The 18,852-nt window shown below is 36.9% G+C and overlaps 4 protein-coding genes across 8 annotated transcripts; 3 read left to right on the top strand and 1 right to left on the bottom strand.

The window, feature by feature from the left end:
• The first annotated feature begins 1,092 nt into the window (after positions 1 to 1,092).
• LOC106348238 (transcription factor HBI1-like) lies at positions 1,093 to 3,130 on the top strand. Of its 3 annotated transcripts, XM_013787935.3 has the most exons (6): positions 1,093 to 1,855; positions 1,940 to 2,161; positions 2,245 to 2,379; positions 2,453 to 2,515; positions 2,588 to 2,731; positions 2,827 to 3,130. In XM_013787935.3, the coding sequence occupies exons 1-6, from the start codon at positions 1,466 to 1,468 to the stop codon at positions 2,893 to 2,895; spliced, it is 1,023 nt and encodes a 340-aa protein (XP_013643389.2). In that variant the 5' UTR covers positions 1,093 to 1,465; the 3' UTR covers positions 2,896 to 3,130. The 3 variants fall into 3 exon arrangements, with proteins under 3 accessions (XP_013643389.2, XP_013643388.2, XP_013643390.2); XM_013787934.3 differs by having other exon boundaries at positions 2,453 to 2,731; XM_013787936.3 differs by lacking the exon at positions 2,453 to 2,515.
• A 4,197-nt stretch (positions 3,131 to 7,327) lies between these two features.
• LOC106348237 (anaphase-promoting complex subunit 10) lies at positions 7,328 to 9,234 on the top strand. 2 transcript variants are annotated; one of them, XM_048735015.1, is made up of 7 exons: positions 7,328 to 7,623; positions 7,706 to 7,766; positions 7,850 to 7,942; positions 8,026 to 8,096; positions 8,779 to 8,883; positions 8,991 to 9,092; positions 9,133 to 9,234. In XM_048735015.1, the coding sequence occupies exons 1-6, from the start codon at positions 7,445 to 7,447 to the stop codon at positions 9,058 to 9,060; spliced, it is 579 nt and encodes a 192-aa protein (XP_048590972.1). In that variant the 5' UTR covers positions 7,328 to 7,444; the 3' UTR covers positions 9,061 to 9,092; positions 9,133 to 9,234. The 2 variants fall into 2 exon arrangements, with proteins under 2 accessions (XP_048590972.1, XP_048590971.1); XM_048735014.1 differs by having other exon boundaries at positions 7,329 to 7,623; positions 8,991 to 9,234.
• An 802-nt stretch (positions 9,235 to 10,036) lies between these two features.
• On the bottom strand, positions 10,037 to 11,343 carry LOC106351976 (syntaxin-112-like). Of its 2 annotated transcripts, none has more exons than XM_048735013.1 (2): positions 11,214 to 11,343; positions 10,037 to 11,131 (listed from the first exon to the last, which is right to left on the bottom strand). In XM_048735013.1, the coding sequence occupies exon 2, from the start codon at positions 11,101 to 11,103 to the stop codon at positions 10,240 to 10,242; it is 864 nt and encodes a 287-aa protein (XP_048590970.1). In that variant the 5' UTR covers positions 11,104 to 11,131; positions 11,214 to 11,343; the 3' UTR covers positions 10,037 to 10,239. The 2 variants fall into 2 exon arrangements, with proteins under 2 accessions (XP_048590970.1, XP_048590969.1); XM_048735012.1 differs by having other exon boundaries at positions 11,210 to 11,340.
• Positions 11,344 to 16,821: 5,478 nt separating this feature from the next.
• Positions 16,822 to 18,545, top strand: LOC106348235 (AAA-ATPase At2g18193-like). Its single transcript, XM_013787930.3, has one exon. It carries the CDS (start codon positions 16,906 to 16,908, stop codon positions 18,415 to 18,417), a length of 1,512 nt encoding a protein of 503 aa, XP_013643384.2. The 5' UTR covers positions 16,822 to 16,905; the 3' UTR covers positions 18,418 to 18,545.
• The last annotated feature ends 307 nt before the right edge of the window (positions 18,546 to 18,852 follow it).

Raw genomic sequence — 18,852 nt, forward strand, 5'->3', positions numbered from 1 at the left:
CATCTATTTTCTTTGTTCTTAAAACCATATTTATTTGGACCTCCTCTATCTGAGGCTATAGATTCAGAATATCCTTGCATAACAGACCTTATTTTCTTCGCTTATAATAAGTTTGCGATCTTAATGCAAATTTTGAATATAAAACATCGAAACTACTTGCATGTGTTTTCATTAAGAGAAATTGATGAGGAAGAAGAGGCAAAAAAGAGAAAAATATACTTGCATGTGTTTTCATTTATATAATTGAAAAATTAAATAATTATATAAAAGCTTATATGTTTTTTTTTTTTTGAGAAACTCTATCGATTGATCCGGTCATTTAAAAAATTTATATGTCTTTTGATTTTTATAACTTTAAACACGGCGTACTATACTAAACGTGATGCAAATATCATGAATCATATAATATACAATCAGTTAGCAAAAGCATTACGTTACAAATTTACTGTATTGTGTTAAACAACTACATTAAAAGAATAAAAGTTATTATTGCTCAATATAATTGTATTGTTCGAATTAAAATTGTGGTAACATCCTGAGTTTGTAAGGGTATATTTATCCGTTTAGCAAAAATAAAAGGGTGTATTTATGTATAGAGCTAAGAGATAACAAATAAAGTAAATAAAATTAAAAATTAAAGGGAAAATAGAAAACATAAGAAGTAGGGGACCTATGTGTGTGGGCCAATATTGATGTCAATTCAAAGCTAAGAAGAATGATATCAATATGGATTAACTTGACGGTAATCCGAACTTTCGGAAATGCCAAAGCTAATTCTTAAGAGAAGGTACAGCTCACAGAATTTTTTTTCTTCTAGATATTCAAATTATGTATTAAATCAATATCTGTGTGATTAGATAATATAATATAGCCGGGTACATTCGAACTCGTTGATTCACAATCCAAGGCTTGTCTACTACTAGACCTCCATCCATTGCCGACTCTTGACCATGGCAGTAGAGGCAATGATCATGGGTCCTTAGGTCCAGAATTTTATTTAGTGTGATTTTAGTAGTAATAAAAGGCCTACATTAATTTGTTAAAGATCAAATAACAAAAAATACCTATTTAAAGAAACTAATATCTATTTTTTTGTGGTTTATTGAAATATTTTAGTTGAACTTAAAAAATACAATGAAAATATGTTTAAAATATGGCCCATTTTTTATGTTTGCCCAAGACTATTAAATTGTTTAAGACGGGTCTGTCTCCATCGCATGGCTATCAATAGATTAGTTTCTCCCATATATTCCACATATTTCCAAGCAACCTGCCCAAACAACATTAAATAAACCTAAATATCCCCTTCATACATGTATAACATCTTCTTATGCTTTTATCAGCACAAAAAAAATCAGAGCTTTAAAGCTTTAATCCACATTCTCTATTCTGTTTGTGCTTTTGGTCTCACTTTAAAGATCATTTACATAAATATCCAAGTTGAGAGTTTTCTCCTGAGAACAATATGTTGGAAGGTCTTGTCTCTCCAGAAAACTTGTCCTTAAGCTCCATGGACATGAATGTACTTGAAAGGCTTAAATGGCTGCAACAGCAACAACAACAACAAGTTGTGTCTCAGAGCAGTGACAATTCACCTGAACTCCTTCAGATACTTCAGTTCCATGAAAGTAACAATGATGAGCTGCTGCAGAGTACCTTCAGCCATTTTCAAATGCTTGGATCTTGTTTTGGACCAAGCCCTAACATGGGTTTTGGTCCTTCACATGAAGCTATGGATGGCTGCATTTCAAGAACAAGTAGCTTCCAGATGGTTCCAGTGGATACAATGGGGGTTATGTTGAAGAACAGTGAAGAAAACAGAACTATTTCTTCGAAAAACAAGAGAAAATCAGAGGTTTGTTAGATCAAATTTTGGTTTTAAAAAATGTTTTAAGACATGGGTTTTGAGATTTTTTTTATAAATATAATGATGTCTCAGGTTAAGAGAAGGGAGGAGGAAAAGACAGAGAAGAAGATCAAAGTAGAGGCTGAGACAGAGTCAAACATGAAAGGAAAATCAAGCATGAGTAACAACACGGAAGCATCTTCAGACACTTCAAAAGAGACATCAAAGGGAGCTTCAGAGATCCAGAAGTTGGATTATATCCACGTCAGATCTCGTCGAGGCCAAGCCACAGACAGACACAGTTTAGCAGAACGGGTAATAAAAAGTGTTTATAATATGTTTCTTGTGTTACAAGGAAGAAGATACTTCTAGGGTTTTGAATGGATTTGTATCTGCAGGCAAGAAGAGAAAAGATCAGCAAGAAGATGAAATATCTGCAAGATATTGTCCCTGGATGCAAAAAAGTCACTGGACAAGCTGGTATGCTTGATGAGATCATCAATTATGTTCAATCTCTCCAGACCCAAGTTGAGGTAAGTAATGAACCATGATTCACCATTAACCAAAATTACAAGTCAGAATCTTTAAACTGACAAACTTTTGCAGTTCTTGTCAATGAAACTCGCTGTCCTAGACTCAGAACTGGAGCTTGCGGTTGAAGATTTATATGTAAAACAAGATCAAACTGTTATTATTCAAAAACTTCTCATAATATTCTTTTTGTTTTGTTATGAATTTCAGTTGCAGGCTTACTTTACAAATCTTCCAGTAGTAAATGCTTCAAAGCCATCAATAATGGTGGATGTGCCATTGTTTCCACTAGATCAACAAGGATCTCTAGATTTATCGGTGATAAACCTGAGCCAAACAACATCTACTGAAGCTGTAAGAATATTTATCTATCTGAAAACTTATTTAATTATTCTGAGTTATTGTTACTTGTCTGGAAAGTAACTGTGTCATGTATATCTCTGTTTCAGCCATCGGCAAGCTGGGAAACTCAATCACGGAGTCTCTTCAACACATCTAGCCTCGGATTTCACTACTAAGAAAAGATTCACTGAAGCGACAAAGTTGACATCATCAGAATCAGAATCAGAATCATATTCTATTATATATGCTGATCAAAGTGATAATTTCGCAATTTGGTTCAGCTTTTGCATTATCATTTGATCCTTTTTTCTGATATATAAACCTGAATAACTGGAGAGAGCAATTTAGTGGTCTTGACTCCATCAATCTTGTATAAATTTTGTTAAATAAAGTAATATATATAGAGAGAAAGAGAGTAAGTAAAACTAAAAACTTTGACTTCCCGGTTGCTGGGTGTTTTTGTTGTGGTTCTTCATTCTCGCAGAGTTTAAGTTATATGTTTAAAAGCATCTCCTTAAAATAAAGGTGGGAAGGTTCGCCTCCAAAATGTTTCTCTATAATAAAGAAAAATTATAGAATTTCTCTATTGTAAAAGAAAACAGTAAAGTAAAGTCTATATCTTTGTGTTTTGAATTAGGCTTGGATTTTCTTCTTGAGTGAAGTAGTGGAATAACCACTATAAGGAAAATAATCGGGAATTTGAAATCTGTTGCACACATAGACAGACCCTTTTCTCCTTTACCGAATGTGAGTGTGTTTTACATTCGATCTAAACAAATGGTATAAAAGTCATAGAAGCAAATTATTAATCCTTTTTTTTTGTTTCTTTTCTGCAACTTGTAAAATTCCGATCTTTCCAAGATCGCATGTCAAGTAAATGTACACATCATTCTGTTGTTGGCCATTAGGTGGCCGTCAAGTCAATTGTTATAGAATTCATTGTTGAATAATCAAATTTAAATTGAGAAAAAAATGGATAATCGAGTAAACTTTTTTTTATCTAAAAACAAAGATAATCGAGTAAACAGTGTCTAGACGGCCAATTATTCAGGTATGTTATATATAATAAACTAATAATTGATATAAATGAATGAAATCGGCGATTAACAAACATTAAATATCAGACAATCAACATAGCGCTAAGCGATTTTGAGTGTGATTAGCTATCGTTGTAGATGCATTCTGCAGCTATAATTATGCCTACAGTCCTAAATTTACATTAATCTTGATTTGTATTTTTTTTCTTTCAATTCACAGCTTTTTTTAAAGTTCACAACAATATTTTAAATTCATGTCTTTATAATTATTCTGCAGAGACAAAAACTTACAGCATACATTTAAAAGTTTTTAAAAATTAAAAATCTAAAAAATATTTTTATAGCCAAAGAATAAAATCACAGTTCTTACCAATCAAACCCTTGATTAGGGATCCTTACTTACACATGCAGTGGTAGATCCAAAAAAGATTTATACCAGACAAAATATGAAAGTCAGATTTACAGTAGCATACACATATACATCTTAGCTTACCACAAAATAGTTTTCTCATTGCCTTTCCCAACTTCATGAATTTAAGGAGATAAATAGTAATTAACTGGGGCCAATGCATGCACGAAGGTGTGGGTCACATGTTCTCTACTAATTTTTGTTTTCTCTCAAAAATATAAGTTAATTCTCTTTAGTTAAATATATTTGATTAAGTGAATGAAAATGGAAAAGGCCTCCAGCTTAAATCCGTCATTGGTTATATGTATAGTGCTACTGATGATGTCACAATTTCTTCCTATAAATTTTGATAGTGTTAATAAGTAGCTTTCAAGCTTACTAGTGGATCACTTTTCTCATATCAAAATTTCCAACCAATGATCTAATCCATGAACGGTCTAACTTTGACAAGATCTATGACAAGATATTATCCATAACCAGAGAAGAAATTTGGGGTAGAAATGAGAGTAGTTAAGAGACTTGAGACGGTCGAAGGATGAAGGATGAAGGATGAGAACCACAGAGTGGGCATCATTCTGGTTGCTAAGATTTTTAACCAAAGTGGACCATCTTTGTTCTTTCGATTTCAATGAGATTTTATTTTTCAATCATTCTCTTCGTTCATTTATTGAAAATCCCTTACATCTTATCCATGGCATATTAATGTTATCTATAACTCTAAATATTAAATTATTGAGGTGTTCCTATCAGAAGAATTGAAAGGATTTTTTTCTATGCTTTTTAAAATACATAAAAATAATAATAAAGTAATTACATATAGCCATATTTTACAAAGTTCTTAACTTCTTTGAGATTTTATATAGCAAACATATGTTATACTATTTACATTATATATTTACAGTGAGATTTTTTTTAAATTGTTTATTTGACAATTTATATTACTTGATATGAAGTTTAAAATTTAGTGTTATAAATTATTTATTTGACAATTCTACGTGTTTCATGAAAATTGACATTTGATTGAAATACACTGAACCATTTTATGAGATTCATGTCTCATGTTAGTTCTTAAATCAGGCTAAAGATGTCATCTATCTGATACAGAAAATTTAATGAATTCTATTCGAACCACTGAATTAAGGGATTGATTAGAACGACCTATAGCTTTATATTTTTTTTTTGTAGAATTAAAAGTATATAATATATTTTTTGCTGTGGCGGTAAATAACTTTGCTGTAAGATTTTGACTGTAGGTGAAAAGATTTAGTGAGTTACATATAAATTTTTAATCCAAAAATAAGTACTCTAGGTTTATTGCTTTCTAAAGAAAAAGTAAACAAAAAAGAAAGAAAATATTTAGCTTTAAAAAAAATTACAAATCATGATTGGAAATAATTTATGCTTTAAAATAATTTGGGCTATAGAAAGATCTTATAAGACTTTTAAAGCACTTGCCAATCAACCTCTAAAACTAGATACAATTGAACTGTGGAATAATTTATTCAACAGTTGAACTATTACAATGTACGATGGAGGTCTTAAAAAAAGAAAATATTACACGGTTTAAACTGAAGTAATATTTTCAACATGTTGAATGAAAATAAGTAAGACCACTAATACATGACATTTTACTATTAGTTATGGTAATTTTGGGTATTTTATTTTCTCTTAGTTATTTAAAATCTTTGTCTATAATAACTTAATTTATTTTATATATTTAAAATATTTTTTTTTAATCTATAAATAAAGATTTGCTTTATTTGATTTGGGCATATAATGAAATGATATAAATAAAACATATGATATAAAATAGTAGAATAAAGTGTTTTGAATTTTTTGACAAAAACTATTATAAAATATAAAACTTAAATATGTTAAATATGATGTGAAAGAAAGAGAATGACGTGGAATATTAAAAAAAAAAGAGAGTAAAAAGTTAGATGTTGAAAACAAAAACTGTTGTACATAAGGTGTGATTGACAACTGCTTTAGAATTAGAAGTACCGTAAAGTTTTTCCAATTATCATCTTTTATAATTTTTTAAAAAATTACAAATTTTTCTTTCTTATTTTGTTTAGCTGTACAAACCAAAATTGCAAAAAAAAATTGTTATGACTGTAGTTCAAAAATTAACGCCTATAACAGAGAGAAAGTAAGAAAGGGAAAAGGGATCTGTAATCGGGTCCGGTGACTGGCGGCGTGTAAGCGCGCGTGCCGTCACCGGAGCCCTCTAACCACCAGTAAAGCTGTCGATTTGTGTTTCGGTTTCGTCTTCTCTTCCAACCGCCTTGCCTGAGCTCTGGAACAAGGCCGTCCATGGCGGATATGTCTCTGACGTAAGGGCGCGGTCGTGGTGAGGAAGGCTTGGTGAGGTTTCTCGTTCGGTTTCTTGGGTTTGTCTCCGGGAGGTGGAGGCTTCTTCAGCTTCGTCGACGCCGGTTCCTGTCCCCGCGAGGTGGAGGCTTCCTCAGCTCTGACGTCGTCGGTCTAGATCCCGGGGGGTGAAAGCGTTTCGTTGCTTTGCCTTGCCACCTTTGGTCCCTAGGTTTCGTTTTAGGGTTTGTTTTTCATCTTTTTTTTAGTTTCACGGTTCTGGCTTGGTTGGGTGGGTGGAGATCTCGTAGGTGGGGGATCGAAACTCGACCGCGGTTAACGGTGTTGGGTTGCGCGAAGCTTCTATCTCGGTGATGGGGTTGAACGGTGTCGGATGAGATCTCGAACTCTCGATTGATGCTCTCTAAGTTTAGGTTCACCTGAGTGGAAGGCGTTTGCGGCGGTGATGGTGTTGAGTGAGTGGTTTCCGGTTCCTTCGGCTGAATCGACGGTTAGTTTACCCGGTGACGTTTCGAAGGGGGGTAACGTCGGAGCCGCAGCGTTTGTCCGCGCGGCGGCGGAGCTCCTTCGGGATCATTAGGTGTCGTAGGTGGGCCTTGGGCCCTGCTTGTGATTTGTTTTTTTTTTGCCCGTTTCTTTGGCCTCTTGTAATATGTTCTATGGGCTTTCAGCCTTTTAATGAAAATTTCAATTGATGGAAAAAAAAAAAAGTAGCTCATTCCAATCAAACCCAATAGTCCGAGGGCTTACCCAATCTAAATATAAACTCTAATAAATAGATGTTGTTTCCTGTTAACAAACAAGAACTTTATGTCGTTTTAGTGATTATTAACGACACGACGTTTTTCGTTTCTCCTATGAGCGAGGCCACTTGAGCCATAAAGACGAATTCAAACCCTCGTTGGGAGGGTTTTAGCAAAAAAGTGTTGAAATCGGAGATTAGACATGGCGACGGAATCATCGGAATCGGAGGAAGAAGGGAAAATCAGAGGCGGAAACGATAAGCTAATCGTGGACGACGATCTGAGAGAGATGGGCAAAAACGCAGCTTGGAGCGTCAGCTCTTGCAAGCCCGGCAATGGCGTCAACACTCTCCGCGACGACAATCTCGAGACCTATTGGCAGTTAGACCCTAAATGCCCATCTCTTCCTCTAATCATTTCTCTGTCTCGCTGAATCGAAAGTTTCCACCTTTTTTTTTTGCAGATCAGATGGTTTGCAACCACATTTGATCAACATTCAGTTCCAGAAGAAAGTGAGATTACAGGTATGGTTATGATCTAGTTTTTTTAATGGGGGAGAGAGGGATTCAGATCTTGAGGTTTTGACCCTTTTTTGTGATTTGAAAAGTTAGTGGCTTTGTACGTTGACTTTAAGCTTGACGAGAGCTATACGCCTAGTAAGATCTCTGTTCGTGCCGGTGATGGCTTTCATAACTTAAAGGTGATCTTTTTATTCTAAAGAAAGTGTTTTTTTTTTCCTAACTTGTGATGTGGATTGATGTTTTATGTTGTTGTCTCCTTTAGGAGGTAAAAAGTGTTGAGCTTGTAAAGCCATCTGGTTGGGTTAGCATATCTCTCTCTGGGACCGATCCACGGTATGTGCGTGCTGCACTGTCAAAATATGGTTTCTTAGTTACTAGTAGTCTCTTTGGGAAACAGTGTAGCTAGCTGCTGATAAAGATGAACAGAGTGTGGGCTACTTTTTATAATCAGCTTTAAGACTCTTTATTCAGAGAAGCTCTTGCAGCGGTTATTAATATTGCGTAGATATGTGTTTTAGCTAGCGAGTGTCTCCACTGAGATATGTTGAGATTCCTATATCAGTCAGCTTTTGAGCCATTTGCCTTTGGGGCTTTGCTTACTAGATGTCTAAACGAACTTGTTTCGGTAGGTTACTAAGCAATGAACTTGTTTGGGTTTGCCTATCTCTGACTGGAACCGGTCCATGATATGTGCTGCACTGTTGAAACTATGGTTTCTTACTAGTAATCCTTTTCTTTCCGGTTTTGGGAAGCAAGTTAGCAAGCTGTTCTGATAAGATGAACATAATTATGTTAACGCTATGATAAGCAGCTTTAAGACTGTCTTTCGTCAGAGAAGCTCTTGCAGAAGTTTATTAATGTCGCTTAGACGTTGTCTTTAGCTAGCGAGTTTCCACTCTGAGATGGGTTGAGATTCCAGTGTCAGTAAAATTTTGAGCCGTTTGCCTAAGTTGTTTCGTTGGTTACTAAGGAGTGAGGTGATCAGTTTAACCATTGTGTGTTCTCTTCTTCACAGGGAAACATTTGTGAATACATTCATGTTGCAAATAGCCATGTTGTCAAATCACCTCAACGGGAGAGATACTCATATCCGTCAGATCAAAGTTTATGGCCCTAGACCGTACGTATCTTTATCTATGCTTACACCAGACTTAAACTGCACAATTGTATACTGTTAATTGAAGGTTATGGTTGCCTTTGCTTGACTCTTAATCCATATGATTGCAGGAATCCTATTCCGCGCCAACCATTTCAGTTTACTTCAACGGAGTTTATCACTTATTCCACACTGAGATGAGAGACCTTTGGGCAGGAGAAGTTTGAGACTGTTGAAGGTCACTGCCATTGGATCCCCGGGAAGACACTCTACTGTCACATTAGGTTTTAAAAACTATTATATGTTGTTGTGTTATGGCCTCTGTTTATATATTACGTTGGATATAACTTCATTAAGCTTTTCCACCAAGAGCCCCATCAAGTTTTTTTGTCAGAGTGAATTAGGAGAAGCAGGTTTAAAGTATAGAGATGTATTTTACTATGGAGTTAACCTTACCCTCCACACGCCTGTTCGGTGTCGAAACTGTAAGATCACTCTATCATGTTCTTGCGGCAGCGCATCTAGAGAAGGGTGAATGTCTGCCACAAGCAGCTGGAAGTTTTTAACTGAAGCAACGGTCACTCTGCTAGTGCCACCTTGGAGATTTGTTCTTGAGAACCAGCGCCTGATCCAACATGCTTGGAGAACCATAGAACTCTGCGTCTGTTGAGCTGGTTTCTTCTTTCGGTGAAGACGAGGAAGAAACTTCCTCTTTAATGCCTTTAACTACTGTTGCCTCAGCGACTCAGCGTCCATAACAGAAGAGAGTGGTATAGGGTCAATAACACAGTGCATTCTTCTAGCTCCCCTTGTGCGAAGAACATTTAGGTTATGTTTCCTGCGGTTTAGCTAGTAGCAGGTAACTTAGAGAATGCTTTCTTAGAGTGAAGTCTGCACTTAGGTTGGGCTTGTGCTGTTTGGTTTATCATATATTGTGAACTTGGTTCCAAGAAAACCAGACCTATCCCACAACATAAGTATAAACTGTTCAGTAAAAGGAGTTCTTGGTGGTGAAATCAAATACAAATGCTTACCTCTGCTTTTGTTCTAAACTGTTTGTATCACATATATACCAATTTACCAAATTTTATTTGATTCTTGTTGAATATCTTGTAGTCAATTAAATATAATTATGTCTCCACTCATACAAGTACTAATTCGAATAAAAGAAAAGTCATAACACTATAGCATGTTTTCTCTTTCTAAGTTTGGTAAATGACATTTCCATTTTAGTAGATTCATCAAACCAAACCTGAAGGTTACTGATACAAAATCATTGGAAGATCTATTACACTTGGGAAAAAAAAGAAGTACCAAGCTAGCTTGACTAATCAAAAGAAGCAACAAATCTCCACCAAAACAAGGAATCAGAAACACAATTCAACGAGAAGCAAGCATGGAGATCAAACACACAAGAAGAATAATCACCCCCAAAACCGAACCCCAAACAACCCATTTCTTGTTCTTCTTCTTCATCTGATTCGCATAGAACAAACTGTTGGTTCCTCCACTCACAAAGCTCCCAGCAACAGCCACGTTAGCTTCAATATCATCAACCCCATCTCCCTGCGTCTCAACAAGAACAGCCATGTCGAGAAACACTTGATGAAGCCTGTTAAGACTCCTCTTGATCTCATTCACAGCTTCATGTCTCTCTTTCATCTCCAAATCCATCTCTGCTTTCACTTCAAACGTCTTCACAAGCCCTCCAGATATCATCATCTTCTCCATTGCTTCGTCACTCGGCTCTTCACCTATCGCTAAAAAGTACTTCCTCTTGAGATCTTCTCTGTAGTCAGCAAAGATCATCTCCCTCAGCCGATGAAACTCCCCCATAGTCTCTCTCAGTTTCGCCCTAACACCGTTCGTTATCGCCACACGCGTCCTGTCGGTGCAAGATCCGCTCCTGCGATTCTCGGTCTCGACGGCGTCGATTAGGGCTTTGGCCGTGTTCGCCTTGCGAGACACGGCGACGATGTTGGACTCCATCCTGTCTCTCAAACCGCGGAGGATCTTGGCGCTGTGAGTGGACTTGGTCTCTTCGTTAAGGTTCTGTACTTCAAGCAAGAGATGAGTGATCTCTTCGATTAGGGTTTTGATTGATTCGATCTCTGCGAAGAAAGCGGAGAGGGCTTCTTCGTTGAGTTCGCCTTTCTCGACGTCGCGCTCTGATTCTGTATCGATCTTGGCTTGTTTCTTGAGTTCCACATAACTTAGAAACGATTTCGTCATCAGATCATTCATCTTCGTTTCTGTTTTCGGGGAAGAAGAACTACAAAAGAAATGAGAGCGAGTTCAACAATGGTGGAAACTAAAAGAAAGTCTTAAAATTACAAGAAAGAAACATCACCTACAAGTGAATGCTTGCTTCGCAAGAAACGGCTTCTCTCAATGAACTTCGATACTTTCTCTCTCCTCTTTTTCACTCTGCGATTTTTCTTTCTGATCAGAAATTAGAATGATTCAAATTTTGAAAGAGAAGGAAGTTATAAAAAAAGAAGATTTTCAAGAATCCTATCCTATTTTTCAGTTTCATTTTATTCGAACGTCCTTTTGATTTCAAAATCAGCCGTTGCTTCGAAACACGTTTCCGAAAACGCAGTCGTTTACCACTCAAAGTAGCAACCATAAAGCTGACGCTGTTTCATTCAATTGTTCAGTTTCTTTTATATCACTACTAGGTCAGCTCGCGTTTCGTGCATAATATTTGTATAATTTGTTAATATTTTAAAAGTATTTTGTCATATATTTTGTATGGAATATAATTTTCGAAATTATTCAATTTTATCACTTCTTATGATTTAAAATGTTTGATGTTGTGATATTAATATTTAGTTAGTTGTGATTAACTAATTTGTTTTACTGTAAATTAATTGCTTGTTGAAATAGTTTTAATAAAAAGATGTTCCTTTCTAGAGTATATATTTTTTAATACGTTTATTTAAGGTCATTTATTTTTATTTTTATTCTTATATATTCATTGTTAGATTGTTTTTATTTTGTCTATTTTTCATATATACTGTTAAAATAAATACTTCTTATTTTCATATTTGGGATAGGTTTGTTATATTTCTTAATTTGAGATGTGATAAACGCTTGATTAGATATAAAAAACCATCTCTATAAACTTATGAAATATCACTCTACGGGAAAGACGTTAACTAATAATAGTAACTTCCGAGATAATGTCAAACTATACACTGAGATAGATGATGGCCTACCGGTTAAAATATGAGAATGGAAATTTGTTTTGTTTCTTATCTCGTAAAGGAATTGTGTTGTAGAAAACATATACAGGGAGAATTTCTAAATCTCTAAAAACAAAAAACAAAAAACTTAGAAACAAAACTGCAGAAGCAAAAGTGTCCACGCGACATTAACATCTGTGTAGTAGAAATGTTATGGTATCTCCGTTTACAGAAAAATCTCAGTAGCTTTGTTTGGTTCTTTGAATCTTAAATATAATCTTTTTGTTATCTCGACTTCCACAATCCTTCAATATATCTGATTTAACTACAATCTCTAAAATGTGTACATTTATAGAAATGTTTTTAACAGCATCTAAGCAGAACCATAAAAGCTTGAAATGTAACATACAGAGGTGAAAGCACTGTAAGCAACCACCACATCAACTTGAGGCTGATGAACTGAAACACTTGCAATCTGGTCCACCACATGCTTGAAATTCAAACGCTCTCGTTTCCCAGTTAGCTAATAGCTTTACCTAGAGCTTTTTGCTTCGTCAGCTTGATTTGAACCTCACAACTTCCACCTCCCCTTCAACAGTTTTCAAACCCTCTCTTTCTTCCAGAGACTTCTCTTTTGGTTCGTGCTCATGATCATCAAGATCGAACCTCACCGGCACTTTTGGCTCGGACATCTTATTATTCTTTAACTGAAACCTCACAACCTTGAATGGGTTTGACTAGAGATGTCAATTGGGCGGGCCGGGCGGGTTTGGGTGTGTCCGAATGGACTTTATTTTTTTACTGGACATTTTTGGTCAAAGTCCAAATAGAACCATGTTCAAATGAGACCATAACCAAATAAGTCCATGATTTGTTGGGTTATACATGGACGGCTCATATACCCACTTAATGTAAACAACATAATTTCAGTTTTAAAGATGTAAAGTATCTTAAATTTTCAGTTTTAAAGATGTTATAGACTTCAACTTTATGTTATCGACTTCAACGATTATAGACTTCAACGATTATAAGTTCACAAGGTAGACTTCATAGACTTGAAACAAACGTTTTGGATCTCTTTGAAAACGAAATACACACTGACACAAACCCATAAAAGCAAGAGCAAGTTTGAAACAAACGATTATAAGTTCACAAGTGTATCTCATAGACTTCAACTTCACTTGGTCACCACCTTCTTCTTCTTCTTCTTCCTTCTTCTTCTTCTTCTTCTTCTTCTTCTTCTTCTTCTTCTTCTTCTTCTTCTTCTTCTTCTTCTTCTTCTTCTTCTTGTCCTTCTTCAGTTTCACCTTCATTCTCTTCATCTTCCTCTTCATCCTCAGAATCACCTAGCATATCAAGAACTGATGTTAACAAACAAAATCAGTACATGATGACCATATCAGACTCGATACAAAACAGAGTCAATAAGACTTAATAGAAACAAGCAAAGATCTCATAACCTAGTCATTTCACATAATAGAAACAAGCAAAGATCTCATCACAGAAACAAGCAAAAATCTCATAACCTAGAAATTTCACATAACAGAAACAAGCAAAGATCTCATCACTGAAACAAGCAAAGACAACTTACTCATCGGTTCAAACCCACGAATCCAGTTTCTTGTACAGACGAGAGCTTGTACATTGGATGGTAGTAGTCGGCTTCTGTACCTGGTAAGGACTCGACTTCCAGAACTAAAAGAAGACTCTGAAGATACAGTTGTAATAGGGATACAAAGCACATCAAACGCCATACGAGACAACTCCTTAAACTGGGATTTGTTGTTTTTCCAGTATTTTAAGACATCTAGCTTCGGAAAGGCGGAGTAATCCATGGGCGGTTCAGCCAAGTAGACATCTAAAGCTGATTTCCCTTCTCCTGCATTTTGAGTAATGAATGCATAAAATCCCTGCAGTATAAACATTGAAAAGATGATTAAGAGCAAACCAATTAAGCTTAGAATCTACTCATGACAGAATCAACTAAGCTTAGAACTTTAAGTAATAAGAAACCATTGACTATAGCTTGACTACTTACCCATAACCAGCAGGAAGACTATTCTCCATTGTGGTTTCTGAAGTGGTTGCAGTAGTGGCCTTAGTATTCTTCTTATACACTCCAAACAGCTTTTCCATCTTCTTACGGATGTGATCCATTTTAGCTTTGCTTGTAGACGGGTTTAAAGCGGTATAGCAGTATTCTAAGCACTTGAACTTCAACCTCGGATCCAAGACCGCCGCAATTGCTAATATTCTCACCCTTCTATACTCAACAAACTGGTACGGCAGATTATGCTCAACTATTGCCATCGCCATCATTTCACGGATAACAATCATATCCAACTTCTTATTACTTCCAGGTGTACATCCAGGAGTCTTCGAACACCGTTTCGAATGTCGCAGCATAGTATTAGTTCCATTCCTATTTAGATCTAAGTTGTAGGGTTGATTGCAATGATTGCACTTAACATTATAAGTTCCATCCGGCAACCTATCTCCTACAATACTAAAATTCTTCCAACACATCGAGTGTCTACGTTTGTTACCTTTAGTCTTAGCATGACTGGTTACAGAATCACCTTGAGCATCCTGAATCTCCTGATCATCTTCATTCTCAGCCATCATGTCTTCAACACTCAAGTAGTCATCATCGTTCAGGTTCAAAGTATTTGCTTCCATATACACAAAAGAGAACAAAAGAGAAAACATCAGTTATAAGAAGTGAATGACTTAAGGATGCATTACTCAATTGTTAAAGGCAACAAAGCTCATGACAAATAAGATAAACTTAATACAGCAAAGCAGTACACAAGCAACACAAGAACACTGACAATAAAAGGACTCACAACACTGGCAACTCGTATTCTTTTACATCTCTAATTATACAGCAAAGCAGTACACAAGACAACACAAGAACACTGACAATAAGAGGACTCACAACACAAACTTAATACAAAGTTTTAATACAGAGTTCCTAGCATGATTGGCGAACAACATATCATCTCGTTCATCAACCCAAAAACCCATAAGACTCAAATCAACATAGGAAACGTCTTAAAACTGAGACCAAGCTTAAGACACGGGCCGTCAACATCAACATATCATCTCCTTTGAGACCAAGCTTAAGACATCTAGCTTCGGAAACCCATACTGCAACGCTCAAGTTTTATTCCTCAAGTGAACTAACTTAGGAAACAAACCTTACTAAAGAGAGTCTGAGCTTTAGAGGGTCTGAACTTGAGAGAGCCTGAGCTTGAGAGGGTTTGATCTCAGCAAATGGGCTTGAGAGGGTTTGATCTCAGCAAATGGATCCGAGGTTTCACGAGAAGATCATCTAAACAGAAACAAATAACATTCATGAGCTTTCACCGATCTGTTTTATAATCAAAGGAGAAGGAGAAGACTTACCATGAATCACCAACGTCCGAGAGGACCGAGACTCGACATCAACAATCCCTTTTGGCTTTCACCGATCCATTTGAGTATCTAACACAAAACACAAATCCATCGAATAAGTAGCTAATAATAAAAACCCACAACACAAATCAATGAAATCACACATTAAAAGTCGAAGAAATGAAAAAATCATGACGAAATCAAACCTTCAAAGATGACAAAATCGGAAGAATCGAAGAAGGAAGAGAAGAATCGGAGAAGGATCAACGAAGAATCGGAGAAGGACCCATGAATAATCGAAGAAGGAGGAGAAGAATCGAAGAAGGAGAACCAGAATCGAAGAAGGAAGAGAAGAATCGTGTTTCCCCCAACGAAGAACAAAAAAAATGAAAATCGTGTTTTCCCCCAAATCGCAAAACCTAGAAATTTAAATGTATTGGGCCGTCCATTGTCCAAGTGGTTAAGTCCAACTTTGGCCATTGATCTATTTGGGTTCGTCCGTTTGGACAAAATTTAATTGTGGTCCAATATGGGTCTGTCCATTTAGTTCTATATAGATTTGGACATGGGCCGCCCATTAATAGCTTGCCCAATTGACATTACTAGGTTTGACCTTCTTTCTAAGCCGGAGGGATTTATCAATCTTCTTGGCATTGTGCAAGCAATGGGAACCACAGCCATGTAACTTTCATTACAATCAAACATATACCGCCAGTCTATCATGGGTCCAAGAGTATTGTCAAAGCTTAGCATCTCAACCAATGTAGCTACTATGCCGGCTATCATCTCTATGCTTTTGTGACAGAATCTTGAATGTTTTTTTTCAAAAAAAAAAAAAAAATATATATAACATAATCTTGTAGCAGGCCTAACTTGATAAAACCAACCCAACTTACTGTATCAGATGGCTTGTTCCAGGATAAAGGCCCATGAGGCCGTTACGGAGCTTTGACTTGCAGTAATAGCCCGTAAAGCCTCTTGTGCGCCAGAGACCGACAACGTCCTTAGTCAAAAAGATCGGATCACTTTTTTTACTTCACATCAAAGCTAAAGAAAAGACCAAGTGGCGATTCATGATTTGTCGCATTAGCATTGCGTCTGACGTGTACACAGAATCGCCTTGCACCGCAAGCTTCTTTCCTCTGCAAGTTTCCTTCTTCTTGCCTCGAGAAGCCTTTTAATTTTCTTTTACTTCCTTTTCCCATTAATTAAAAACAAAAAGAAAAATTAATAAATTAATGAATGTAAAGAGAAGAGAACAATCAGAAAAGTAGAAACATCAACGATATAACTTTATTAAATTAAGGAACGTGCTTGTAAAGTCATTTTTCCTATATAAAAATCATTTAAATTAATTAAAAACAAAACCTTTTGCTCTATAAAAAGCTATACTCTTTATCACAGCTTCAACTCAACCATCGTTCTAAAAAAAATCTTTAAGGTACTTCGCCAGAGAGCAGAGATGTTTCCTTCCTCCGATAACGCTTTCTCGCCGTCGTCGCTGTTCTCAGCGTACGCATCCCTCACCGGATTCTTGATGCTCTTCAGATCGATGCTCCACGACTTCGTCCCGGAGCAGCTCCGAACCTACTTCTCAACACTACTCGACCGCTTCTTCACTCCCAAATCAAAGACCCTCACGGTCATCATCGACGAGAACTTCGGTTCGAACCGGAACCAAGTCTTCGACGCGGCCGAGCTCTACCTCCGCTCCAAAATCGGCCCGGAGACAGAGCGGTTACGCGTCGGGAAGACCCCGAAGCAGAAGCACTTCACTATCTCGATCGAGAAAGGAGAAGAGATTGTAGACTCCTTCGAGGACTCCGAGGTGAAATGGAGCTACGTTCAGTCGGAGAAGGAGAAAGGCGAGCAAGTGAAACGCCACTACGAGCTCACCTTCGAGAAGAAGCTGAGAGAGAAAATCACAAGCTCTTACCTAACCCACGTCGTTGCGGAGTCTGAAGAGATCAAGAGGAGCCTGAGAGTGGTGAAGCTATACAGCAAAGACTTGTACGTGACCGAGGACGACGACGGATGCGCCGGCGGGAACTGGGGGTGTATCAGCCTCGAGCATCCTTCCACGTTCGAGACGTTAGCCATGGATCCCAACGCGAAGAAGAAGATCATCGACGACTTGGATAGGTTCCTCAAGAGGAGAGAGTTTTACAAGAGAGTCGGTAAGGCCTGGAAGAGAGGCTACTTACTGTACGGACCTCCAGGAACAGGGAAATCAAGCTTGATTGCAGCTATGGCTAACTACTTAAAATTCGACGTGTTTGATCTGGAGCTTAGTAGTATCTACGACAACGGTGAACTGAAGAGGATTCTGTTATCCACCACCAATCGTTCGATTTTGGTGTTTGAGGATATCGACTGCAACGCCGAGGTTAGAGACAGGGAAGCTGATGACGATCAAGAAAGCAAAAATAATAATAATGGAAGGGTGACTTTATCAGGGATTCTCAACTTCATCGATGGGTTATGGTCGAGTTTCGGAGACGAGAGGATCATCGTGTTCACGACTAACCACAAAGAAAGGCTAGATCCTGCGCTGCTGCGTCCGGGGAGAATGGATATGCATATCAATATGTCTTATTGTACGGGTTTGGGGTTTAGGACATTGGTTTCTAATTACCTTGGTTTAGATGGTTTAAACCATCCTCTGTGTGAGGAGATCGAGAGGTTGGTTGATTCTACGGAGGTTACTCCTGCTGAGTTAGCTGAAGAGTTGATGCAGGATGATGATTGTGATGTTGTTCTTCGTGGAGTGGTTAGCTTTGTTGAGAAGAGGAAGGTAGAGAGGAGCAAGGCCAAGGAGAGTGTTTCTATTTGTAATGATGATGATGATGATGATGCCGAAAAACAGAGTGTTTGTACTAATGGTATGAGGAATAGGAAGAAGCAAGCTGGTAGACGAAAAAGGAGGGGCGCTCGGAATGTAAATGCTAGAACTTACTTGCAAGTAGGAATGTAAATTATGTAATGAATAAACCAGTTAATGGTTCTGTTTTGTTTCTTTCAGTATCCTGTTTGAATCCTAGTAAAAATATTTGTAACTGAGTCTGGTTTTCTATTTATTGGTAATAAATTTTCTCGGAATGATTTTAGCTGTTGTTTTGTTTTACCCAAACAAAAGTTAATTATAATAAAATTTTGACTTAATTTCTATTTATAGAATTCAATGATTCTCATTACCTTGGTCTATAATGGCTTTAACCATCCTGTATCTGAAAAATATTGAGAGGTTGGTAGTACCAAAGCAAGTTGCTTGAAATAATTGATGCTAGGTGAGCTATACAAAACAATTTCTGCTTGAACTCTCAAAGGACTCTTTCTCTGCAGTATGAATATTCATAAAAAATTTGATATATGTTATAGGCTTCTGCTACATGGACTGACCTTTAATATC

This window comes from Brassica napus, chromosome A6 (genome assembly GCF_020379485.1).
Source record: "Brassica napus cultivar Da-Ae chromosome A6, Da-Ae, whole genome shotgun sequence".
Taxonomy (NCBI): Eukaryota; Viridiplantae; Streptophyta; class Magnoliopsida; order Brassicales; family Brassicaceae; genus Brassica; species Brassica napus.